General features: G+C 36.9%; 1 protein-coding gene and 1 non-coding gene across 2 annotated transcripts in view; both read left to right on the forward strand.

Moving 5' to 3' along the window:
• PIK3C3 (phosphatidylinositol 3-kinase catalytic subunit type 3) overlaps window positions 1-22,394 on the forward strand; it is a 135,110-nt gene extending 112,716 nt beyond the window's left edge. The window contains exons 22-25 of the mRNA XM_025997039.2: window positions 482-650; window positions 7,692-7,782; window positions 13,538-13,663; window positions 21,604-22,394. Coding sequence (XP_025852824.2) covers window positions 482-650; window positions 7,692-7,782; window positions 13,538-13,663; window positions 21,604-21,618 — 401 coding nt within the window. The 3' untranslated portion in view covers window positions 21,619-22,394. The remainder of the gene's footprint in view (window positions 1-481; window positions 651-7,691; window positions 7,783-13,537; window positions 13,664-21,603) is intronic.
• LOC112918987 (U1 spliceosomal RNA) lies at window positions 5,846-6,008 on the forward strand. Its single transcript, XR_003234800.2, has one exon. It is a non-coding gene; the product is annotated as a U1 spliceosomal RNA (small nuclear RNA).
• Window positions 22,395-27,566: the final 5,172 nt, after the last annotated feature.

Raw genomic sequence — 27,566 nt, forward strand, 5'->3', positions numbered from 1 at the left:
AAGCTAAGAATGTAATTTGAAATTTGGGGGATTTTGTTTTGGCAAGGGGAATAGTGATAAGTTAAAGGATTCATCTCAGGAATACTTAAAAGACAAGATCTTCTGCTTTTGAATGGAGTTTGTGTAAACTTGTAGCAAGAGAAATTTGCTATAAAATACTAATTTCTGCTAATACTTTAAAAACTTATCTAGCCTCCAGCTGTCTTTGATTCTGGAGATCTGAAAGTGGAATATAAATTAATATTACTCTGAGATTATTTTAACTGCAGTTTCATCTGAATAAATGTAAGTTAAAATGAACTGTAGTATACTCTGAAGATCACTCCCAAGCCTGAGTTAGATGATTAAACAATTTAATAGACTTCATCATGAATTACTATTTTTTATGAAGAGAGACTGCTTATGCCAATTATATGACCTATCCCCGTCTTAGTTTTTAAAGATAATTCTGGAAACAAATGAGTTTCTTATCAACATCCAGGCAAACTTTTCCACATAGACTTCGGATATATTTTGGGTCGCGATCCAAAGCCTCTTCCTCCTCCAATGAAGCTGAATAAAGAAATGGTAGAAGGAATGGGGGGCACCCAGAGTGAGCAGTACCAAGAGTTCCGCAAACAGTGTTACACGGCTTTTCTTCACCTTCGAAGGTAAGTTAATTTGCTTGATGTAAAGAATTTTGATAATTTCATTTTGTAGAGCAAGAAGAGTTGTTTAAATGTATACATTCTTTAGCATCACTCTTTTCCAGAATGACACAGGGAACAGTATTTCTTAATGCACATTTAATGTTTATTTTGATGAACAGTCTGATAGCAAAAGAAAAAAGAATTTCTTGCTTTCCCACTAATTATATGATTACTAAATCCCACCAAATAGGAAGCTGGCATTATATAAGATTAGGTGAACATGGAGGTTTCAAAATCAGTGGGTTAAAATCATTTTAATAAAATATGCTCTGTGTGCTTTGCCAGTGCTGGGAGAGAGAAAAGATTAAGCAGCTTCGTAACCATTCACATCTCCCTGAAGCCAGTCTTGAAGGATTATAATCACGATATTAAGTTCTTTTCCTTCTCCCAAGCTCATTTCCTTCTTCTTTATCAAAGAATGAAGCATATAGCTGATTTAAAGTGATACTAATCCATTCATTTTTATTCTGTAGCAACATTAACAGCCTTAGTTTTGGTGGCTCTTCAGGAGCTCTGAGAAGTTTGTTAAATGATGGAAGAATAAATGTTACATATAATTTTGTCTCTTTTTAGCACCTCATCAGTTATCCTGCTATAAGACAGTTGATTTTTCTCTATCCCTTCTTCTTTCTCCAATACCATTCTATCTCCACTTTCTTCATCCTAGTTTACTTAGGACTTAACATCATATATCATCAGGGAAAAAAAATAATGTTTGTTGTGATGGTTAGTAAAAAATGACAGGATCATTTGACCTAGCTTAACTTTGCAGAAACCCCTAGCCCAGGAGACATACCTTCTTTCACCTTTTCCCAGTGAAAATATAACCGATACATAGTAAGTTGCCTATGCATGTGGGCTCTGTCTTGTCTTTGTAACCTCGGCTACTCATACAGTGGTTAGAACATAGACATTCTATATGTTTATTAAATGAGAACCTTTGGTATCTATATGAGAACCTCCAGAACTTCTGCTTCGTATCTGAGATGAGGCCATGTTCCTGGGTGATGTTGATGCTGCTGGTCCTAGGGGAATGGCTGTACTCTGTTAATCAGATTTCATCTTTGTAGTGACTCATTAGGCCTTCATTGTTAACTCAGTCTGTACCATGTGTCACAAACTATGCCGTACATTTTACAAATAGCCACACTATCCTTTAGGTGGCAGAGTGACTCAGTTTTACTGACCAGAAATGCTAAAAGAATAATGCTAGAAGAATAATGAGAAGATCAGTGCTCTTTGATTTGTCTGGTGATACAGAAGCACTTTCAGAGAGATGAGATGAGAGTTCCACTTTAATATCTGGGATTTTTAATTTAAAATAGTCAAAGCCTACCAAAAACTAGATGGAACCATGGCATCTCAGTGACGAGGCGGATGGAATGATATGAAATGATAACTAGAGAAATGTCAGAGATGCTCTATCTTACTGAAAGCAGAAGGAAAACAATGTGCTTTATAAACTGTCATTGATAATGGATTAGTAGCAATTCAGTATAATGAGAAAACAGGCAGGTTATTAATGTGGAGCCAAAGTTAACTTTTATCACTACTAAGAAAAATCACTGAGATGAATCTAAGTAAGTTTATGTTAAGTCTTCATGAAAACTTTATTTTTTGTTTTTTAAAATTTCACTATAGTTAAGTTGGACCCTAATCTTTTGATCAGCATTTCTTTTTTTAATTTTTAATATTTTTAAAGATTTTACTTATTTATTTTGAAGAGAGAGAGAGTATGGTGGGGAGAGGCAGATGGAGAGGGAGAGAGTCTCAAGCAGACTCTGTGCTGAACACAGAGCTGATGGCAGGGCTCAGCCTCATAACCCTGAAACCGTGACCTGAGTGGAACCTAAGAATGAGATGCTTAACTAACTGAGCTGCCAGGTGCCCCCAATATTTATATTTTATGTTGTATTTTAGAATATGGTTTTGTTAGTAAAAAAAAATTGGCTTTATGACATAAGAATGAACCTGATACTTAGGAGTTGTGTTTAGAGCTAAGATTATTTGGCACTTTTTAAAATTAGGGTTTGTAGTAATGACAAACTACCTTCTTTCATGGTTTTTGTTAATGGCTGATCGTTTTCTGCAGCAAGAAACCATTCACTAACATTGGACTGTGTAAACACAGCAGTCCTTTTTGAACTAAGTAATGAATGATTGCAGTTGTGTAGATGACAGAACACATGTTATGGTGTCGTTATGATTTTCTTGTAACAAAATACATGATGAATCAGTATCCACTACACCAGTAATTAATTGGTAAATTTGGTTTTTGAATGCTGTCTCATGGTAAGAGTCATGCTAAAATATTTTAAATGTCCAAGGGAAACATAACTCTTTCTCTTAACCCATGTGTATGCCAAACATTAATAGACACTTAGGATACAGAGATGGCCTAAATTTTTCAGTAAAAATTCTGAAATTGGGAATGCATTCGAAAGTTTTTACATTGAGAATGTTTGCATAATTACTAAATGGCCATGATGTTATATTGATCATACTTCCTTTCATCATTAGCTTCACTGTTCTCCCTCCTTCAAGTAGTATACTTATTAAATAAATCTTTTTTAAAAAAAATAGGATTCTTTTTTGATATTTGTTGGATGCAAAGTGAATATACTATAGAGGAAATAGACCTCTGGAGCACTGTAGGAAACCTCACGTGATACAGTTAAATGCATTTCTATTTCTAATGTTGAAGGTTTTCAGTGAACAATTTAGACGTGACTTTTTATTTTATTTTGGTAATGTTTTTAAAGATGTCCAGTAATCTTTAAATCTATTTTTCTGGGTAGGATATTGAATGACTAGTCTGTTTAATATATACTTTCTGTTAGGGTCACATGCCCTATCTTAAATGGAAAAATGCAGGTTCATAGCAACAGAGGTAAAAGATTAATACAGTTAATGTAGTGATAGATTTTCTATAATGTAATTGGGTGTTTAAACTTCTTATAGAATATCCCATTTTATATTTATTTACATTTTGTTTTCTTTTGCTACAATAATAGAAGCATGGGTGGCTAAATTAAAAACAACAGATGTTCCGGAAAACATTAATATTTTCCTTTTAAAAGAGAAGCACACATATGCTTCCATGAAGGCAAACATTTTAACATAGATCCTGGCTGTCCATTAGGATTACCTGAGGGAACTTTAGGGAGAAAAATAGTTTGGGGGCCAGTCAGATTTACTTGGTCTGGGCTTGGGCTCAGGCGTTAATATTTTTAAGAAGCTCCCAGGTGAATCTAATGGGCAGCTTTGAGAACCTCTGAAATATCCCTTTCAGAATTGAGCCTTGCATTTCCCTCCCTGTGTTACTCTGGGAATCTACCCTGTGATATATTCTGAGATTCCCTTATGGCAAGATTGGGAAAAAGTGTCTAGTCAACAGAGCAGAATGTGAATAATTGAGGGTTCATTGAAAGAGCATGTTTTTTTAATGACCTAGCAGCTGGCTGTACTCTGCTAAGACCATGGTCTTACAGCCCTCTCAAGTGGATCTTCTTTGTTTCCATATCCTACATAGCTCAAAGCTTGGTGCCCTCCTTGCTCCCTATTGTGGTTCCTTGCTTGCTTAAAGAAGAGAAGCAGAGGCACAGACATCATGGGATCACACCAATAGATATCCTCCCCATTGCTACCATCATGCTCTGTTCTTTGAAAACTTGTATTGCCTTCTTCACGACTGCTGCTGTGCCCTCAGCATTCACGTGTTGAATGCTCCAACCACAACCGATATCTGAGTGCCACCTTCTCAATGTAGAGCCAGCCTTGTCCACTCCCTTTCATCAGTACCATTAATTTAGCCCTCCAAAATCTCAGTTTCAGGCTTTTCATTCTCTGACCAGCATTTTCTATCCTTACAGCTTATTTTTGCATTATACTCATTCCTTAGAAGTCTGTAACCTCATTGATATATCCAGTCTTGTCAGCATTCCACCATATAAAATCTACCTGATATTCCTACTTTTCTCTTTTCTCCACTGAATTTTATGGCTTCAAACTATCATTGCCTTTCTCTCTAAACTTTCTTACACATTTTTATCCAATCCTATAACCTTACCTTCTGCTACTTCATTTCTCATCAGAACTGTGTGCTTTCCTATTTCATGTGTACAGTGCAGCAGCTGTATGTTACTGAAGTAAAGCCAACAGCCATGGTGTTCTCACCATTGGAGTTATTTTGCACTCTTCTTTCCCCCAGAGCACGTTTTGCAATGTCCAGAGACAGTTTTGTTGTCACAATGAGATGAGTGCCACTGACCTCTAGTGGGAAGAAGTCTAGTAAGTCGAAGTCTAGTAAGATACTGCATTCTTGCCCTAGTTCTTTATTCTCTTTCATAGCCCATCTCCTTTTAAAAAGGTCTGTTCTCACTGTCTCCACTAACTTGCTTCTTCTTCTGCCTTCAGCCTTCTCCAGTAAGTCTTCCAGCCCTACTCTGCTATTAAAACTAATTTTATCAAGATAAACAGTTACATATATGAAATCTCATGGATTCCTAGCATCTTTGACACAGTTGAGCACTCCTTTGTCCCTGAAAACCTTTCTTAAGATTTGGTGTAACCCACTCCTCTGTTTTCTTTTTGCCTTGCTGGCTACTTTTGCTGCTTTGCTGATTTCTTCACTCTGCTGTCTGACCTTTACGTACTGAACTGTCTAGAAGTTTCATTGTCAGTATAAAGCATTTAGTTCTGGATTGTCCCCTCCCCTCCCCCAAACTCTCCTTCAGCATTTTCATCCAGACCTGTGACTTTAATTAGGATCCAAATGCTGATGTTTTGAACTGATGCCATCAGCCCAGATATCCCCTCTGAGGCCTCTGTCTGCTTGACATCTTGACTAAGAATCTGGTAGGCATTTCAAATTCAGTGTGTCTAAAACAGAACATTACTGCTTCCCTGTCCCAAGTCCTGCTCTTTGCTCATTCTGTTTCTTATTGTGGTGAACAACCATAGTTTCCCATTGCTTAGGCTCAATCCTTGACATTCAGTTCCTCTGCCTTCTCCCCCCTACTTCATTGAAACCATCAGCACTGTCTGCCCCTCCATCTCTAAACTACAGCCTGAGAACATCTATATTGTTTCTTTCCTACCTAGACATCAGTCAGATAGTTTCCCTGACTGCATTCTTTTTGAAATGTGTGTATCTCCTACTCACCTGGTAGGGGAGATACCATGATCATGAAGGTGGTTTTCCTAGGGTGAGCCTTCTTCATTGTACTCCAAAGGTGCCTAACCCTGCAATTTCCCCAAATGTGGAAAACTCAACTGCATAATTTGTGCTAGCGGGGGACTGTGTTCGCACTTCCCTTGAAAAGGGTAAAACAAAAATGTATATCCGAGTGTGTTGCTCCACACTTTAAACTCAATTGCTGCTTCCCAGCACAGTTAGAATAAAATCAGACCTAAGATGGTTGATGGTCCCTTTCCCTACCCCATCAGTCTCTGACCCATTTCCCTATTTTTTGTTTTTCCTTTTCGTAAATCTTTTTATCAGTCAGCCAGGTTTGAAATTATATTATCATTGTATTTTGTGAGTTCCCATCCCCTTGCCCCATTCCCTTGCAGAATGTCCACCTCATGAATGTAGGGACCCTGTTTGCTCAATTCACCACTGTAGTCCTTGTGCCTAGAACAATGTATAGAGTATTTGTTGGTTGAATAAATACAATAATTATATGAGTAGAAATGGAATAACATCTGTGATACTTTTTTTTAAAAATCCATTCTCTCAAGAAAATTAGTAACTTAAAGCTAGGTTACAGCTGATTAGCTGTTACTATATAAGTGAGTTAGGGCCTAATTTGATTAGATGATTTCAAGGTATAAGTTTTCATTGTAGTCCCTTTTCTTTTTTTTCCAATTATGGTCCCTCTTGATTTTCATGGACAATATAAAAATTCAAAAATGATAAAATAGGTAATTTGAGGTTTATATGAACAGTTATTTTTGTCTACAAGTTCCATTATCATGATAATTCAATAATAGCCAGTTTTTAGGTAACAAGTTGTGCTTTTTTATATTATGGATAAGTAGATGGCTGGAATAAAGATTCTGCGTCACCTAATGTCTGACCTTCAGAGAAAACATGCAAGGTACTTGTTGATACATTACTGAGATCAGTTAAAAAGCCTTTATTGCCTAAAACCAAAGCGTCCTTTATTCTTATCCATCCCCCAGAGTCAAACTTGAACTTCTTTTATTACTGCAGTGCTAAAAAGGAGCCCTCCAGAAAAATTATAACTGCCCAAGGAGGGAGTGTTCTGGAGCAGGAACCCAGTATATACTTATACCTTTCCCCACAAGGCTCCACTTCCGAAAATGAACATTTGGAATAGTACCATTCTTTCTAGAGGGAGAGGAAGAGGAGAGTTTGAGGTTTGGTGAAAATAAACCTTTAGTCCAAAGATGATATTATTTATATATCTAGCCTATCCTTAATATAGTAGAGTATTAGCTGTTTTCTCGTTCATTTAGGATTGCTTATATCCAGACAAGTTGCTATAGTTCCTAAAATGGTGATTTATATCCCTGAGGGGATGTTCCTGAATGATCAGTAGGATGACAGCATCTCTTTTTCATTCCTTTATCTATGACACATTGAGGTAGTCTTAAGGTAGCAGATTCTTAGACATCATCTAGCAGTGTTTAGTAAATGCTAATTAGGTATAAAATGGATTCTCCTTAGATTTCTTCTAGAGAAATTATCCTCACTGTAAGAATGAAAAGAATGTCATTGGATGGCTACTCCAAAAGTTTATCCCATAGTGTGGGACTTAGAAAGGGCCTTTTATCAAGACCCCAGAATAAGATAATTATTCAAACTTACTTTTTCATTGAGACAGCTGGTAATGGCACATTCTACACACATTCTATTTTTTGTAGAAGTAATAATAAAGATCCAAGTATGACTACTTCTAGGAGTATTCTTGACAGGAGAAAGAATTGCAAAATTCTAACATGTTGCTATTTTTTTTCTTTTCCACTCTCCTTTAGGTATTCTAACCTGATTTTGAATTTATTTTCCCTGATGGTGGATGCAAACATTCCAGATATTGCTCTTGAACCAGATAAAACTGTGAAAAAGGTAATTTTTATACATTGTCAGGTATTATAGTCTACTTTTCATATATAAAGGATGTTAAGGTTTTAATCATCCATTTCCCCTTGATGTTCCTGATTTTAGAGTCTTAAGTAACATAAATTAAGAAAGAGACCTTTTGTATAATTTTTTCACCTTTCAGAATGCAATAGCCTCTCCAGTCCCTGTAGCCAGTTCTGATCATACCCACAGTCACGTGAGTAGGTCATTGTATCTAGAGAGAAAGCTTACTACTATTACCCTTGCTCTTTTTTCTAGATTTTTTAGCTCTTCTTTAATATTCCTGATAGAATATCTGATTCCTGGCACTTCCAGGCTATGCATGCTAAAGATCAGAGGCAAACTATTATAATCCTAACTGGGAGAAAAGAGCCATTCTTAATCCTTCCCATCCATATCCTTAGTTACAGGGGTTTCTTACTGTGTCAGCAGAGTAGAGACCTGCCTTTCAACTCAGCCTGCAAGGAAAAGAAAAAAGGATAGTCTTCATGTAGGTGAACAGTGATTCAGAGTTGTCGTACCATGAATTCCAACAAGAGATGGGAGAAAGGGTAGCGGATTTGAAGATTTTTGTCTGAATTAGGGTCTGATTCTCTGATTTGGCGGGGGTGGGAGTTGGAGGTGGTATATAGAAAGCACTTTTTTAAAAAATCCAAAGATGAGATGATTTTCAATATCAAGGTGAATCAGTATTGAACTTGAAGGATAGCATAGCTTTTTGCCTTGCGGAAGTATATAATTACTAATGGACAGTAGCCGTCTTAGAGATGGAGACTCTGTGAGGGGTGAAAATAATAATTGGGACCCAAAAGCTGCAAGGTTTGACATAACTGATTCTGAACGTTATTAGAAAGATTCCTTTGGACAGCCTGGGTGGCTCAGTGGTTTAGTACCGCCTTCAGTCCAGGGTGTGATCCTGGAGACCCAGGATCGAGTCCCGCATTAGGCTCCCTGCATGGAGCCTGCTTCTCCCTCTGCCTGTGTCTCTGCCTCTCTCTCTCTCTCTCTCCTCTCTGTGTATTCTCATGAATAAATAAATAAAATCTTTAAAAAAAAAAAAAAGAAAGAAAGATTCCTCTGGATTGAACATTGTCTCATTCATTTGGCCTTCTATGACAAAGTACCAGAGAATGGATGTCTTATAAACAACGAATTTATTTCTCATAGTTTTGGAGTCTGGAAGTCCAAGATCAGGGTGCCAGTTTGGTCAGGTGAGTGCCCTGTTTGAGTTGAAGACTTCTTATATCTTCATCTCGTGGAAGTGCTAGGGAGTTTTGTGGGATCTCTTCTATAAGAGCACTAATGCCATTCATGAGGGTCCCACTCTCCTGACCTAAGCACCTCCCAAAGGCACTACCCTAGTATCTTTCACTTTTGGGCATTGGTATTTCTTTCTTTCTTTCTTTCTTTCTTTCTTTCTTTCTTTCTTTCTTTCTTTCTTTCTTTCTTTCTTTCTTTTTTTTTTAAGATTTTATTTATTTATTCATGAGACAGAGAGAGAGAGGCAGATACAGGCAGAGGGAGAGGCAGGCCCCATGCAGGGAGCCCAACGCGGGACTCAATACCGGGACTCCAGGATCACACCCTGGGCCAAAGGCAGATGCTAAACCGCTGAGCCATCCAGGGATTCCTTGGGCATTGGTATTTCAACATAGATTTAGGGAGAGAGGGGCACAAATATCCATACCATTGCAAACATAAATAAGAATCTCTTCTACCTAGTTTTGAGTCTATCACAAATAACGAGAGGTTTTTAATGTAAATACTTTATTGTTTAACCATTTAAGAAAATTAGTCTTATTAAGACTTCATTTATTATTTTATTCAGCAAGCATTGTTTCAGTAAACTCCCTTCTCTCCATAGGAAATAGACTAGTTACCACACTGATTTTTGGCATGACTTATTTTTTTGTCATTTATTTTTTAATTTATTGACTAAAGCTCATTCATCAAACAATGTAATTGATTGATGAAAATTTCCTTGGCTGTAATGTAATTGATGGGTGTACTAGATACTAAATATTTTTGCCTTCTTTTCTTTTCTTTTCTTTTCTTTTCTTTTCTTTTCTTTCTCTTCTTTCTTCTTCTTCTTCTTCTTCTTCTTCTTCTTCTTCTTCTTCTTCTTCTTCTTCTTCTTTTTGTAATGATATATTCAGGACTTGTGTACTTTCAGTCTGTTTACCTCTGGTCATATAGGCACTTTTTCCTGATTTCACTCCTGTTCAGAAGTTAATTATAAAAGTTCTCTTAATGGTATTTGTTAAACTGAGTCTTCCAGTTTCTTCTGCTAATTATGTTATTCTTGCTCTTACTAGATATTTTGTTCTGTTTCTGTTTCCTTTTTAGAAAATCACTGATTTTATTGTTTAAGGACAGTGCCCGTTTGTTACAGCTACCTTAGTGGCATTGTCTTTTAGTACACAAATGTGTGTGTATGTGTGTGTGTGTACTGAAGCCTGTGTGCTTCAGTCAGTTGAGCATCTGACTCTTGATTTCAGTTCAGGTCATGATCTCAGGGTCTTGAGATTGAGCCCATGTCAGGCTCTGCACTCAGTGGGGAGTCTACTTAGAGTCTTTCCCTGTGCCCTTCCCCATGCTTGCTCTCTCTCTTTCTAAAAATAAATAAATCTTTAAGAAAATGAAATATATGTATCTCTGTATATATTATAAGAAGCTACAAATTGTCTGAAGATCTATTTCAAATGACCTGTATAATTAAATTACCTTTGGTGCCTATAGGGTTTATTAAAACATACAAGCCATAACATCCACTCTGATTGAATTTTGGTAATGTAGGTTTTATTTTTCTCTAGTAATCCTGTGTTTTATTACAAACAATTATAGCATTGATTCTCTTTTAGCAGTTATTTGAATGAGGGCTCAGTTTTTATCACTTTACTTTTTAATTACTCTTTATTTTAAATTTTGGTTTTTATTCAAGTAAGGGAATTTTTTTTTATTCTAATGCAGCTCAGATAATCAAATGAACTCAGCAAGGAAATACTGTTTACATTAAAACTCTTCCTTTCACTCTGATGAGTGAAAAATTTTCCTTTGTTGTAATCACTTCTGTGATTAAATTATTAGGAAATGAGTACAAGGAAAAACTTTTTTTAAGCTCTAATAATTTGGATTAAAAATATTTAACAGGGAATGTCTGCTTTTATTATTTTAATGAAAGTTACTCTTATTTCAGAGATGCTAAACACTAAATTATTTTAAGTAGAAGTCTTCCTTATTAATGAATATTAATTAGTCTTGTAATGATGTATTTTGAGCTTTGAAAGAAAAGGGTAAAGATAAGGTATAAATGAAGTCACTGTGCTCCTTAAGAAAGACAGTATAGTTTAGTCTAGAAATGTGTTATAGGGTTTTGTTTGGGGAATAGTTCTACACACCTGAGAATGTGGATGCAAGAAGAGTGTACATCGAAATGTGATTAAAGACAAAACTTAATATTTAGAACTAATTGGAATATTAGAGAATGTGTGTGTGTGTGCGCACACGCACACGTGACTAGAGCTTAAATCTATAACCTGAAGAGCAGAGAGAATGCAGCTTGTAGAAAAAGGATTAGAAGCTTGAGGACCTACAGAACAATAACAAGTAGCCTGCTCAGTATATATGATGCCAGATCAGCCATTTATATGCAGTTAAGGATGATTTTTTTTCAGATTTGTTAAATAACATTTACTTTATATGCCAAATACATATATTTTGTTTGTGTTTCAACACTTATACAAGCATGTAAGTTTTGATAAATTTGGCTAAAGTTTTTCTTGTCCTGCCCTATAGTTTTTTGATGTCCTTAAAAATAGTTCCAAACCTGTCAGACATCTTTTTAAGTCAGAGAAAATAAAGGATTAAACTCAAGGAACAGATATGCCATTAATTGGGATTCAGAAATGAGAGAGCTAGTTCATTCAAGATATTCCTTCAGACGTCTCTCCACAGAACTGTCCTTTACTTTTTATATCCTCCTCTCTTATACCTCCCCATCCTGAAGCTGCAGAGCTGTTGTATCATTTGGTATACCTCCAATCTAGTGAAGAGATAAGTGCGGATCCAGGGCCATGGCTTGTCGTACTCTTCCTTCTTGGTTTTCTAGTAGTTAAACTCTATGCTTAAAAGGAAATACTAAATGTGACCACTTTTTATTTGCTTGGAAACATTTTCTCCTTGCCTGCTTCCCCAGAAGTATATTTGGGTCACTTACAAGGGGAGAAAGGAGTAGAGTTATAAAGGTTGTGTGCAGTGGCATGAGATTGTCTAGAAGCATGAGTTAAGGATCTCTGGGTTGATTGGCTTCATAAATTCTCTTTGCCTCAGTGTCTATATGTAGAGGTAGAGATACTGTTTACCTCAGTGCTAATCTCAGAGTCAGGTGAAATACTTCATATAAAGTGTTTTGCACAGAGTAGTCATTCAATAATATTATTGGCTTTTAGTTTTTAGGAACCATTCTCATGAATATCTCTCCTAATTTTTCTAAACCTTATTGTTATTGGGAATCAACTGTAACTTTAAATATGAAGTAAAGAAAAATTCCTCTCTGAAAATTACAGACCAATTGAAGTAGTTCTTTGCAGAAGTATGAGGAATCACTATAGGAAAGGAGACATTTTGGAAGATGTAATTTTGCCAGTTATTGGCATGGTTCCTGTTCTTTACAGGCATTGAGACAATGTGGGAGAATATTATTATAATCTCAACTTGGTATATCCATTTAATAATAATAAATAGCAGGGATAAAGTGAGGAGATTATTAATAAATATGCCACATTTTAAAATAAATTTTAAATAGTAGTTCTAGCTTCGAAATGCAGAAAAATAGGGGTGGCTGGCTGGGTCAGTCAGAAGAGTGAGTGACTCTTGATCTCAGGGTCCTGGGTTCAAGTCCCATGTGGAGTATAGAGATTACTTAAATAAATAAAACTTTAGAAAAAAAGAAAGGCAAAAAAACCAAAGTGCACTTTTGAGTTAAAAGGAACAATTTATGTTTTAATTTATTTATTTATTTATTTATTTTAATTTTTTTTTAATTTTTTTATTTTTTAAATTTTTATTTATTTATGATAGTCACACAGAGAGAGAACGAGAGAGAGGCAGAGACACAGGCAGAGGGAGGCAGGCTCCATGCAGCGGGAGCCCGATGTGGGATTCGATCCTGGGTCTCCAGGATCGCGCCCTGGGCCAAAGGCAGGCGCCAAACCGCTGCGCCACCCAGGGATCCCTAATTTTTTTATTATTTGCAGTATCTAACAGAATCATGTTTGTTTCTTTTTTTTTTCTTTTTTCTTTTTTTTTTTTAAGATTTTATTTATTTATTCATGAGAGACACTCAGAGAGAGGCAGAGACAGAAACAGGTTCCTGTTTCTGAGGAGCCTGATGCGGGACTTGATCCTGGGACCCCCAGGATCATGACCTGATCCAAAAGCAGACACTCAAACCACTGAGCCACCCAGGTGCCCCTGTTTATTTTTTCTTAAAAAACACCTAACAACCAACAAGAAAAGAGTGATAAAGAACATATAGCAAAAACAATAAGCTTCATTCAAGAGAATAATATTCAAAACTTCTTGTAAGTTATGAATCACTTCTTTGTCATAGAAATAGGTCATAATGTATTGTAACAACATCTCAATCAATTTGATCGGTCTCTTCAAAGTGAGTTCTTTTTTTTTTTTTTTTTTTTTTTTTTTTTCATTCAAAAGACTAACCTACTGTGTGACCTTGTAGGTTCAGGATAAATTCCGACTAGACCTGTCTGATGAAGAGGCGGTACATTACATGCAGAGTCTGATTGACGAAAGTGTTCATGCTCTCTTTGCTGCAGTGGTAGAGCAGATTCACAAGTTTGCCCAGGTAAGTGCTCCAAAGGCAGTGCAATTTATCTTAGCCTCTCTGCATACTACCCTTATAATTCCTAAAATACAAACATCTTGAAGGTGGTGGGGCTCTATCTCTTACCTATTATAGGCACAGTACCTTATCTACTTAAAAAATATCTAAGGAACATAAAGGAGTTTCTTCTCCAAGAACACGAATTTGAATCTTATTTTATTAGAAGGGCCAACTCAAGTTCTGCTCACAGGTTATTAATCCTCACCAGTCACTTCTCAAGAGAAAAAACTGTGTTTCAGATGGTATGTAAGTGATTTGTCTAGCTAATGGTAGATCTGAGTCTACATAAAGCACAAGAGGGCATTTTAGAGCAATAAGGGATAGAAGCCTAGAATGGGACAATAACTTAGTTAACTTCGTTTGACTAACAAGAGATAGAACCAAGACTTGAACCCCAATTTTTTGACTCTCATATCCAGCATTTTTGGAACTCATTCTCTTGCCAGTGTCTTACTTACCACTATAATATGTCATGAGTTACTGAAACTTTCTCTGGCATAGCCCTCACAATCCAGTTATTTTTCTTTCTCCTTTTTTGTATATACACTTTTTTTTTCTATTTTAAATCTCAAATAGTTGTAACATGCTTGAAGTTAGAAACTTTTAACTTCTGTGTGTGCATTTCCATCCGAGTTGGCTATTTATATTTCATTCTGCTCTATCTTTTTTTAAAAGATTTATTTATTTATTCATTCATTCATTCATTCATTCATGAGAGACACCGAGAGAGGCAGAGACCTAGGCAGAGGGAGAAGCAGGCTTCCCTTGGGGAGCCCAATGTCGGACTTGATACCCAGACCCAGGATCACACCCTGAGCCAAAGGCAGACGCTCAATCGCTGAGCCACCCAGGCGTCCCTATTCTGCTCTATTCTTATCTACAACTTTACAAATTCTTCTCCTTCATGAGTTTTCCTTCTTGCATACTTGAATTTCCTTATTTTTCTCCTTTATTTTCCTGGATATTTTCTGTAATAGAGCTGAAACCCCACAGTTAAAATTAATGCTGCTGCCTTACACCTCATTTCAGATTATCTGTAGTTGTATGACAACCCTGAACTCACTAGCTTAAAAAACAATGATTTACTACTACTTACAGTTTTCCAGTCAGAATTTCAGCTAGAGCCCAACCACATGGCTGTTTTGTTTTCTGTTATGTCAGGTGGGTTCATTCATGCAACTTTGTTCAGCTCTCTCGTCAAGGCTGCTGTTCTCCTACATGGCAATGGCTGCCCCAAAGGAATGGGAAAGCCAAAGCAGCAGGCCTCTTAGAGCAAGTCAGCCAGCCAGCCCTGCTTCTCAGGGACAGGAGACAGTGTATACTCCGCAAGAGAGGGATTGAATTTGGCATCTTTCAAGACTTAACTGCCACTCATCTAATACAGTCTAACTGAAAGTTGGAGCCTTCAAGTTTTGTAAATGAACTTGTGGTATAAATGAACTTTGGTATACATTATTTATTTATTTTTAAGGTTTTTATTGCTAGAGAGAATGAGTGAGAGAGAGAGAGAGAGAGCATGAGTGGGGTGGGGTGGGGGGAAAGCAAAACACACTCGCCACTGAGCCAGGAACCCAACATGGGGTTGTATCCCAGAACCCTGAAATCATGACCTGAGCTGAAGGCAGATGCTTAACCTACTAAGCCACCCAGGTGCCCCTGAACTAGTGGTATACTTTGGTTTGAAATTGTGTAGTCAGTTTACATAACATGCTTTTTGCATTGCTCACTGAATCTAAGAATAGAAGTAACTATGGTTCTTTTTTTTTTTTTTAGATTTTATATACTTATTTTACAGAGAGAGAGAGTTCATGGGGCTGGTGGAGGGAGAGGGAGAGAGAGAATCTCAAGCAGATTCCCTGCTGAGCAGGGAGCCTGACATGGGGCTTGATCTCAAGACCTCGAGACCATGATCTGAGCTGAAACAAAGACCAACCACTTAACCGACTGAGCAACCCAGGCACCCTAGAAGCACCATTTTTCTTACTCTCTGTTTTAAAAATAGAGGAGAGAAAAGGCTAGATAAAGAAGGGACCACACTATTATTTGGGGGAAGTAGTAACAGAGGGACCTTCGTTTACCAGTGTCTCTGGGGACTCGGTTTCCACATCTGTAAAGTGATTGCTATTGAGATAAAAACTAATATAAATAAAATCTATTGTTAGAGATACATAAAGGTTAATTGCTTTCCATATATAAAGTTTATATTGACTATTGCAAAGACTAAAAGAAACCCTCAACACACCGATGGTTAAATTACAAAAGTTGTTCAAAATCAAGAGTTAATGCACATACCTTTTCTATTCAGAGAGAAAATATGAATATGGCCAATAAATTGGTAGTAGAGGTGGCTGTTCTCTTAATTTAGATATAGAGAAAGATAATTTTATAAGCATGAACTGATAGGATTATATTTCTTGGAAAGAAATATTAGGTCTTAGGTTTCTGTTTCTTAGTTCTTTAGTAAAATGGAAGATAAGATGTAAAAATCCTAGGTAGTTATTTTAAATTACTTTGGCCTTTGTTTTACAAACTCTCTTGGACTAAGGTAGATACTTGATAACAGAATAGTATTATTATCTAAAAGCAAGGCCATAGCAACATGAATATGAATTAACAGTAAATATTTGGATGATCCCAGCAATATAAAGATCACCAGTGTCATCCTAGACAGGTAAAAGTCTAGGATGGCTTAGTACAGCATGAATATCTATGTAGACAAAATTGTTTAGGTATCTCAGCATTCCCATTTTATAATGAGAGATAAGTGTTTGGGACAACAATAATCTTACTTACTTGAACTTTGTATTTCATACAGTGCTTCACTATTTTTTAACATTATATAATCTTTACTATAACCACAAAAGTGAGTTTTAACATTCTCCCCTTTTATAGATGAAAGGGCTGAGCCACATAAAAAGTTGTTACCTAGCTAATCAAATTCAGGTCTTTACCAGAATATCCCATATTCTACATCCTAAGAAATGAACTTGAAAATGCTCATGCTATCTTAGGTTTCCTTAAGCATGTCACCTCTGACTATACTCATCACCTGAGCCTATATTCTTGTGCAGCTGAAACAGTATCAAAGAATTACCTAAGTATCCAATTTCATTGGCATTTGGGCATTAAAGCATACAAGAGATAATAAATAAGGTTCTAACTGCTCATAAGTCTTTTCAAATTACAAAATTACAGAAAATAGCTATTTCTTTTAAGATTTTATTATTTTATTTTAGAGATAGTGAGCAAGCAAGCATAGGGGGAGGGGCAGAGGGAGAGGGACACGCCGATTCCATGCTAAGCATAGAGCCCAATGCAGGGCTCGATTCCAGGGCCTTGAAATCATGACCTGAGCCAAAATCAAGAGTTGAGTCATTAACCAACTGAGCCATCCAGGTACCCTGAAGCATAGCTATTTCTTAACTAATCTCTGGAGTTTATTTTCTCTTTGAAACTCATACTTCTAAATGCTGTATATTTTCTAAGTAGTGTTACTTGAAGAAATGACATGCAGGTGCAATTCCAGATGACCTACATCTGTTTTTTTGGTCACTCATAGCATTTATTATAAGGATATATACTGCTAATTGATTTAGGCCAGTTTTAGTGCATTCTTATTAATCACTGGATTGTAAAACAGTTTTCTAAAACTGGAGGTAAACTGATTGATACATGTTAACAAAAATTATAGTTATTTCAGCATAAAAGAAATTATGGTCTAAAAGAAGACTACAGAATTGCCACATACAACTATTATGTTGCAATGCTGAAAAGGCTTATTTTCTTCCATCATACCATTCCCTAGGAAGGGTAGAGATTAAACACTGCAATATTCGTTGCCTAGCAACACCCACCTGTTAGTGATACAAATTTTCCACTGAAAAACACTTTTATTTAGATCATTGTTTTTGAAATTGCATCATCAGAACTCTTATCTCCACTGAAATGATCTTTAAAGGGCTTTCTAGTCTTGTCTGCATAGAAGGGTAGAGGTCACCTAGTTTGGGTCACTCTGCTCGAAAAGTAGGCCTTTGGATGGTAATCTCTCACACAGTAGCCCATTTCTTTGCTGCTTCTGCTTTCTTCTTCTGTCTCTTCACTGATTGATTATAGAAGGCTAGAGGGTGAGGTGTGGTTTCCATTCATCTTAATGTGTATTAATGTAATTAACTGAATCTTGGCAGATAAACCAGGGCTGGAGATGTATTTTTTGTTGACTGAGAGTAAAACAGAACAGATTGCATTCAGAAAGTTTACCTACATTCCAGCTCAAGATACTGAGAACACATTACTATTAACATTTGGCAAGAATCTTTGATTATTCCCTATGGTGTTCAAGCAGGGGGAAAAGCACAGGTCCAAACAGAAGGGCACATGAATGTGTGGTTGTATATTATATGCCTTTAACTGAAGAGAACTCAACTATGTATACTTGTGGTGATTTAAGAAAGAAAAAAAAAAACAATGAAAGAAAAACGATATGGTTATTTTGATATTTTTCCTGAACAGTCTGTGTCCTAATAAATGTGAGAGGAGCTCCTTCAGGGATGCTTCAGATCCCAGTGTCTTCCATGATATGACGTCATGCCATGCTGAATGTGATTCCAGTATTGAAGGTTCTTGGGTCTTTTGTACAACAGGGCTTCTAGGTGCAGGCCATCCATCTGCCCCGTCTGCTGCTAAGAAAAACCAAGTTTTTTTGCCTAGGTATTAAGGAAAAAACTCCTGTCCTGAGATTTTGGAGAGATGGCTATATGTAATATGTTGCCTTCTGAGGACTTTCTCCAGTAATTTTATTTATGTTCCTGTTTTACCATTATGTGCGCTGACCCTAGCACCTAAACCCAGCATGGGATGTTTGCACTGTGACTTCTCTGCTCTGATCTACTTTGAGAGCACATAGATGCAAAAGATGCACTAGGAGAAGAGAATAGAGCCTTATTTCTGAGTTTATTTTTTATGGACCTTATTTTACCATTAAGAGTAAAGAACAGCAATGTAAGATATTTAATTGAACAAAACAAAAAAATATTCAGTTCTTTAGCCAAAGAGAAATTTTTCTCAAAAACCAAGCTTTTTTTTTTTTTTTTTTTTTAGCAAATAATTTTCTAAAGATTTAGATGATTCCCAGGCCAGTGGCTTAAATAAGTATCATAATACCAGTATATCATACAAAACTATTTTGTATCGTTTTATGTTCCAGATCTCTTCCTAATTTACCTGAATTCTCAGATCTGAGAGGAATAAAAATTGGCAACAACAAAGAAAGAACAGTAATAGTAATAATTACAGCCTATTGAACACTTAGATGTGCCAGAAATTACATAAAGAGCTTTCTTGGCATCACCTTATTTAATCCTCACACCTGTGAAGTGGGTGTATCACCAGGCATGTTTTACAGAAGAGAAAAACCAAGTCTGAGATTAAATAAGTCATGGTCTCAGGGCTAATAGGGAACAAAAGTCCAGATTTAAACCCAAACCCTAGGTTGTAGAAGTAGACAGTATTTTCTAAATCATGTTTTTCTTGATATATACATTTAAGCTTCAATTTATTAGAAATGAATGGATTTTGTTGTGAGTAGTGAGTTTTAAAAATAAATTCTTGTAAATGATCTTTTAACTTTTCTCTCCTTAATATTTCATCTTCTCCTCAAATGAAAACATAATCAGCTGTGCAAACAGCCAATAGAGTGTGATTTAAAAAAGGGAGTCATTGGGAACAGTTAATCCTAGATAAATATGATAAATGTGGGCTAGCATTTGTTTTGCACATTGGCCACAAACCAGTCTTGCATTGTATTGACCCCCACCTGTTCTAAGGTTGCTCTGCAGTCAGCACTGCTGCACCAGCAGCTGTTAGAACCCACGATGTTTAAAAATATAATGTAGGCACTTGGGACATTACAAAAGTTTTAAAGTCTTAAGAGTAATTACTGTAATAGCAATGTCAGCAGAAGGCCCCATAATTTTCAGCTAAAATGCCCTGCAGTTTATTTTTCCATCTGTAGAAATTTATTTTCCTTGTCTTCTGCGGGGCAAGGTTTCAAACACTTGAGTGTAATTCGTAGTAGTGTTTCTCTCTCTGCTTCATTAACTGCTTTTTGGAAGGTCAGTTGTCATACTCTTGTTTTCCTGCCCCTTTGTTACATCAAGCCGTTTTACATAAATTCCTCAACTGTACAGGGAGTTGAACATTTTGGGATTGAGTCTGCTATGTAGTATTACTGATTTATTCCCCCACAGACAGAGATGCTCTGTAGTACTTAGATGGTCTGTCTGTTCAGTAGCAGTGTTTCTCCCACACATACAGACATATATATCCACATGTGTGGGTTTTCATCGTTTCCAGGATATTTAGACTTCCTAGCATGTCTGTGAGGACCCTCCGCAGTTTCTTTCTAACCCACACTTTCAACTTTAATCATCTTCAACCAACCTTCAGAAAGAGCCTTCTGTGTAGATCTGCTGATTTACCCCCATGGCAATGTCTCCAACCCAGTATTTCCCCCACAAGCCCCCCTACCTCCTCATCCTTTGCTCTTTGCCTGGAATGAGTTCCCTACCCATTGCCCATCTTTTGGGTGTGTTTGTGTGTGTGTGTGTGTGTGTGTGTGTGTGTGTGTGTGTGTGTGAATGGGGACTCTGTCTGTAAGCATTTTGTCTTTAGGCTTTTTTTTTATCTTGAGTAACTTGGGGACTCCCACAGAACCTGAGCCATCCACAGAGCAGGCACCAAATAAATTTATGTGATTTTATATAAGTGCCGAAGACCATTTGAGAAGTTTATTTTTATTTTCTTTGATATTGTCTTCTAGAAAATATTTAAACAGCCTTTTTTTTTTTTTTTTTTTTTAAGATTTTATTTGTTTCTCCATGAGAGACACAGAGAGCGAGGCAGACACATAGGCAGAGGGAGGAGCAGGCTCCCCACAGGGAGCCTGATTCAGGACTCGATCCCAGGACCCCGGGATCACAACCTCAGCCAAAGGCAGACGCTCAACTGCTGAGGCACCCTAGGGCCCCTAAACAGCTTAAATCAGAAATTACATTCCTCTTAAAAGTATTAAACCTGAATCTTACCGTATTCTTCCTAGAATTGCCACTTTAAATTGTATCAGATTAAAATCAGTGAGCATCTTCCACATTTTTACACATATCCATGAAAGTACACACACATCCGCAAATATTTGTCAGTGAGGTTCCCCCCTTCATATTTTTTCTCAGAATAATAATGAGGTGAATTTCACAGAAACAAAATTATTTTACCCATGTACAGCATTGTTATTTCCTCTTAAGATATTGCCAGCATATATTTTGTTGAACAAGATGGCACATGAGTTATGGATGACTCAGTGTATGTTCACCCAAACACTCAGAGTTGTCCGTACTGAGAAAGTGATGACTGGCGGCATCTGTACATCTTTTAAAGACAGCCAATAACGGTTGCAGATTATTTTCATATTAGCTAGTTCTCAGAGGTACTGAGTAGCATTCTCTCAGTTTCACTGAGTGCTAATTTGGGGAGATGATGAAGAGGTGCAGACACAGATCTCTTCATGAGCTATATCTGAGATAAATGTGATGGTGCCTTGCACAAAATAGGTACTAAAAGCGTTGGTTTCTTTTATTTCTACTTGAGATTTTAATATCAAACACCGTGAATGTGTTGGCCCACACACAACTCTTGACTGGGCTTCCTTGTTCTTTCAGGACTTCTTTGATTTGATTCCAGACCAGTTCTGGAATGAAGTGGGTACACTCTGGATGAAACTACAGCTTTTCACTATCAAAATGTCATGTCAGCAACTAAACATGTTTTAAAACTGGACTCTGTTGTTTGTTGAAATTTCTTTGTGAAATTGAAGTTAATTACTTTCTGCTTGTTTTTAATTTTTGTAGTACTGGAGAAAATGAAACTGGATTGGGCACATCAGGATGTTTGGCTTTGTAAGAAAACTACTTTAGAAGCAACCTCTGTATAAGGAAGAATCAGAGTAACAAGGAAGAGAACCTTCAAGATACTATATATCCTAAATATTACATGGTGCCTGAATTCATTTTCTTTGGATGTCATTGCTTAAATATGGTCTTGAAGGGTTTGTTTTGAAATATTGTAAATATTTATTTTCAAATGTATACATTGTTAATAAACTAAGAAGTGAAAAATTTATTCCAGGATCGTGTACATATTATCAGAGTTTTGGAAGAATTTTATGTTGGAAAAGTAAAACATTTTAGTCTTTGAGTTTGAAATGTCCTTTTATTTTTTTATCATCTCTTCACATCAGTATAGTAGTTATGAATTTGGATTGTCTCAGTCAAGAAGGCTTTTTTGTTTTGTCTCTCCCTCCCCTCCTATCTCTTTCTTCCCCCAATCATGTTTGTTTTTGCCTAAGCTATAAATACTTAAAGTTTTTCAAATTGTGACTCATTCTTTTACAGTTCAGTAATTGTCTTCAATAACACAGTCATTTTTTCTCACTTTTAAATAATACCTTATTTGAAAACTGTGGTTAGTCCACAGTTCTCCTAGCTTGTAGTCAATAAAGCAGGATATGCAAATGTACCAATCTGAATTACTGGCCAAAAGATCAGAATAACAGCAGCTTTTAGTGTTGAGCCCCAGATATTTTTACATATACATGTAAGCATAAACTGTCTTTCTGCAATAAATACATTTTTGAAGCAAACTTACTTTTCAAAAGGTTTTTGAAATATCTCTACCAGATCTGTTAATGTAATATATCCTTTCTGATTTAAGCAAAATAATTTTTTGTCTTTTAAGACAAAGTCCTGCCCATCCATCTAGCCTTTTTGCTTCATGGAACTTTGGGAAAAGGGCACATACGAAAATAGAAGAGCAACACAATAATAATCTTTACAAATTAATGTGTTACACTGTCATGTGCCATTGTTTTGGAAGAAAAACAATATCACATTCTCTTGGTCCTGAATAAATTTTAAATATCAAATGTCAGAAAGGATTAGAAGGTTACATTTGTGGCACAGTTTCAGAGAATGCCATTAATTACAATGTTTGTCACCCTATCCTTGTTTATCTGTGAGTTTGCCCCTGTAGAGTGGTGTTATCTGCCGGATAACAAGCAGTTAATTTGGAGATGACCCGGACGCACATGGAGTGTGGTTTGTGTAAAACATACATGTTGATTTGAAAACCAGAAAAGATGAAAGGACTTGTGCAAATCATAAGAGAGTTGATGCCCAAATGAGCTGGAAGCTCAGTCCTCTGTCTTGCTTTTTCTGTACTTGACATGTTGATACTACTTTCTGTTACCAGGAAGTTCTGAACTTGTTTGCATTCTCATTCTTTGAGTCCCATTTCTATTGACTTCAAAAAATTTTCTTGAAATGATCCTTCTGAACTCTTATAATTATTTTTTAAAGATTTCTTTATTTTTATTTGAGAGAGAAAGAGCGCACTCATGCGTGTGAGCAGGTAACTTGCAGAGGGAGAGAGACTCCCAAGTAGACTCTGTGCTGAGCATGGAGCCTGAGGTGGGGCTCGATTTCAGTACTCTGAGATCACAACCTAAGCCAAAACCAATGCCCAACTGACTGTGCCACCCAGGTGCCCCTCTTATAATTCTATATTTATAGTTTTTTAATTGACATTTAGTAAAGGTGGGTAGTTTTGTTATACCTCAGCTCCCATTTCAGAGGTTTGGCAAGATTCTTCTGTAAAGGGACAAGATAGTGAATATGTAAACTTTTGGAAAACATATATCTTCATCACAACAATGACAACTCTACTGTTCGAGGAACAAAAGCAGCCAGAGACCAGTAAGCAAATGGGCTTGGCCAGATTTGACTCTCAGGCCTTAATCTGTTGACCCATTTGAACTAAGTGTAAGGTAAAAACTGTCATCTTACTCATCTTTATGAACACTACACTTTGCATAGATAGTAGTATGTTTATAATAGGTCTCTATGAATTATCTTGGTCTAATATGAAATTCTCTAAGGGCCAACATTGACAACCGTTGAGTTAATCATGAATAACCTTGCATCCAGTGGAAACTTGGTAAGAATTATAAGGGAGACAAAGCTTTCTAAGAAGAAATATGGGTGCTGGGTGAGGAAAGAGCATCTTCAAAGATAGACAGTAGCCATGGTTTTGCTGAGAGTGTTTTGGCAGTAGGTGGTGAGCCTACATGAGAAAGAAAACTGATTTATCATTCTCAATTTCTATTGCTCACAGCAACCTCTTTGCTCCTCTGTCCCCCAAACTCCATTGTTTTTGTTGTTCAGAGATCTTTCTTTGCAGTGTGATTTGTATGTTTCTTTATTGCCATTGCCTTTCACATTCTATCAGTGTTTGTTCTGAATTTGAGAAATGTGTTTGTGAGGACACATTAAAAAGTGCAGGTACAATGATCATGTACTGCAAGTATTTAGAGTGAGATTTCTGAATGAGGGAGAAAAAATGTTTGATGGCAGCCACTGAGAGTAGGGCTGCCAAAGTGAGGAAAGTAGAGTGTGATTCACATTCCTAAATAAAGTGTTGATACAACCAGATTTTTGCTGATCTCTATACACTAGGGTTAGATAATCCCCAGCTCTATGTATTATCGAGTTCTCAGTTGGGTATGTATTATCATAACAGCAGTCTTCGTTGCTTATAAGGGCTTACTGTTATATACTAGGACCCTGCTAATTACTTCATATGCTTTATCTCATTATTCTGTATAATGGTCCTAAGAGGTAAAATTGTGTCCTCATTTTCCAGAATTTTAAGGCATTTGAACCATCTAACCAAAGTTAGGTTGCAAGTGAGAGCAGAGTTGGGATCTGAAGTTGAATTATTCAGATCCAGTGACCACAGTCTTGGCCATCAGATTCTCCTGGCCATCATTTCTCACTAAGCCAGTCGTGATAGTCCTGTCCTCTAGGATGTGCATGTGTGTGTATGTGGTCCATTAAACTTGGATTCCCCCCAAAACAAAATTCCATTTATTCTTGCATTTATTGATGTGTTGATTCTCATGAGCAGGATTACCAAAGGTTTGGGCAGTAATCAATAAAGTAAATTAAAAATCCCTATGAAAGCAAATTAAACTTCAGATCTGTAAGAATTGGAGTTGTATCATCATACCACATATTCATATTTGCGTTGACATAAATCATTCAATAAAAACATACAGGTTAAAATAAATCTTATCCATGTAACTTAACCTACAATCATGTACTTTGTATCTTTGCACATAGACCTAATGTTGTAATAAAAAAAAAAAAAACAGATTGAGACTTAGAAGGATTTAAAAAAAAATTGCAGAAACAACATGGAGTATCTATAATTAAATACAGAAAATATACTGGAATACCAAAATGAATAACTTGATATATTAACACTTCACCATACAGAATACATACTACCTGGACGGGATCCTGGAAAAGAAAAAAGGACATTAGCTAAAAACTAAAGGACTCTAAAGTCATAGTTTAAAAAAAAAAAAAAAAAAAAAAAAGGAATGAGTAACCTCGGAGGGTAATGCATGTCCCACCTGGGTGAGCACTTAGAGAAGTTGAACTGCCTCAGAAGGCAATCTTCCACCTGAAGTTAGTCCTCCACCCTCTCCTGTCATTTTTGACCTTGACATTTTTAAAAGTACAAAGCAGTTAGATACTTTCGGTTTGTATTAATTTTCCTCAAGGTTGATTCATTTTTGGTAAGAATACTTAAATAATGCTGGGTTGTTCTCAAGGCATCTTCCCAGCAAGCACAAGATGTCTTATTCCTGGTGGTGGTTAACTTTTATTACTTGAATAAGATGGTTTCCAGCTTTCTCTATTCTGAAGTTAATTCATATTTGATACTTATAATAAGTAATTCATATGTTTTATGAGGAGACACTTTGATACTGTGTAAATATCCTATTCTTTACCACACTTTTACACCCCAATTTTAGCATGGATTGATGATTCTTGCCTGAATCAATTATTACTATGGTGGAAGCCAAATAGTTTTTCATTTGCTTATATTAATATGGATTTTTACTTTATTATACACTACATCCTATTATCATTTATTTTGATGGTAAAGTTACCCCAAAACTGACTTGTCTTCAAGCTGGTGCCTGTGTCCCCTGACATACCCTACTATTCTTTGAGCCCCTTTTTACTTTTTGTACAAGATGTTCCAAGCTCATCATCGACTTTCTCTGCCTCAGCCCTGGAGTCAGCCATTTCTCCAAGGAGTCTTGGTTCTTTCCTGGTCTGATTTTAGCAGAAAACTCCCCAAATAAAGTATCTGATTTTTCTAAAATAGAAGTTAATTTAGCATTCCAGTATCACCATTCTAAAGCTCTGGAGTCTGAACAGGGAGATATGGATATAAATAAGCTCAAAATAGAGTAATCCATAACTGAATAAGCCGTAGAATTTAACTTAAGTTTAGCTGCATGTTCAGTTCTCAGCTTTAGATCATTACCACCATGATCTGCCTTGAAACCAATAATAAGGCGTAGTCTTATTATTATGCCCTTTATGTCTGTTTATGTTAGTCACCACAAGAGACTCAGACCTAAGTCATTCCTTCCACCCAAGTCTTTCATTTCCATACAGCTTTGTACAACCCCCATTTCCCAAACCTCAACTTCCTTGGGCCATCAACAGAATAAATCTATGAGCATCAAAGTTTACCTTCTGTGCTATATAACTAGGTACTGCTCATATATTTTTTTTCTCTTTTAGAAGAAAAACAGTAAACCAAATTGCTTTCAGGAATTTAGTAAAAAGTCAACTAAAAAAAAATCTCCTAATGCCTCTACACCTTCAGCTTCATTCTTTTTACACAGCACTGAACAATGACTTACACTCATAATCATGATCCCTTCTGAGATTACCAGTCATCAAAGAAAAGTCATGTTTAGTTAACCGTACTGAATACTGAGTGGTTAGTAGAGTGTCTGTCTAGATCTAGCTCAGTGTTTCAAAGGTGGGTAAAATAATTCTCAGTTGATTCTCAGGATAATAATTAGAACTTCCATCCCTAACTTTAATTTCATTAAGTTGATTTCTTGATCTAACAATCTCTTTTAAGCCTAATACAAAGAAATCTGTATTTGGCATTTAAAAAAAAAAAACTGGACATAAATTTAGCTTACAAAACTGCAATCCCCCTTAGATACCTACAAGAGAATTGAGAACATGTCCACCCAAAGACCCGTACCATGTTCCTAGCATGACTATCATGACCCCCAAAGTGCAACCATTCAAATGCCCTCAGCTGGTGAATGTCTAAACAGAATGTGATACAATCATACAAGAGAATATACTATTAAGCAACAAAGACTCCATCCACTTAACGCTGCAACAATCCCGACGACCCTCCGAAGTGTTACATTAAATGAAAGAAACCAGCCACAAAACACCACATGGCATGAGTTTCCCATTTCCAGAAACAGCAAATCTTCAGAGCAGAAAGCAGATCAGAGGTTTCCAGGCCCTGGGGGTGCAGACTCGGGAACCCGTTACCCAGGGACCCTGAGGCAGAGGCCGTGCAATAGAAACTTCCAACCCGATGTCGGTGATGGTTGCACAACCACGTTGTTCTGTACGTTGTATCTCAGGAAAGCCCGTGGCAGGAAAAGAGATCCGAAGCGGCTCAAGGTCTGAGGCAAGGAGACGCAGGCTCTCGGGCTCCCAGGAAGGCAGATGGGGCGGGGGACGCAGGCAGGCCCCGGCGGCCTGGTGGCCTGCGCACCTGCGCACCTGCGCACCTGCGCACCTGCGCACCTGCGGGGGGACAGGCGCCCCCGCCCCTCCCCAGGCCGCTGCCCGCCTCGCCTGGGTCTCCCTTCACCCCCGCTGCGCCTGCGGGGCCTGAGCCTCCGCGAGCCCGG

Source organism: Vulpes vulpes, chromosome 13 (genome assembly GCF_048418805.1).
Source record: "Vulpes vulpes isolate BD-2025 chromosome 13, VulVul3, whole genome shotgun sequence".
Lineage (NCBI taxonomy): Eukaryota > Metazoa > Chordata > Mammalia > Carnivora > Canidae > Vulpes > Vulpes vulpes.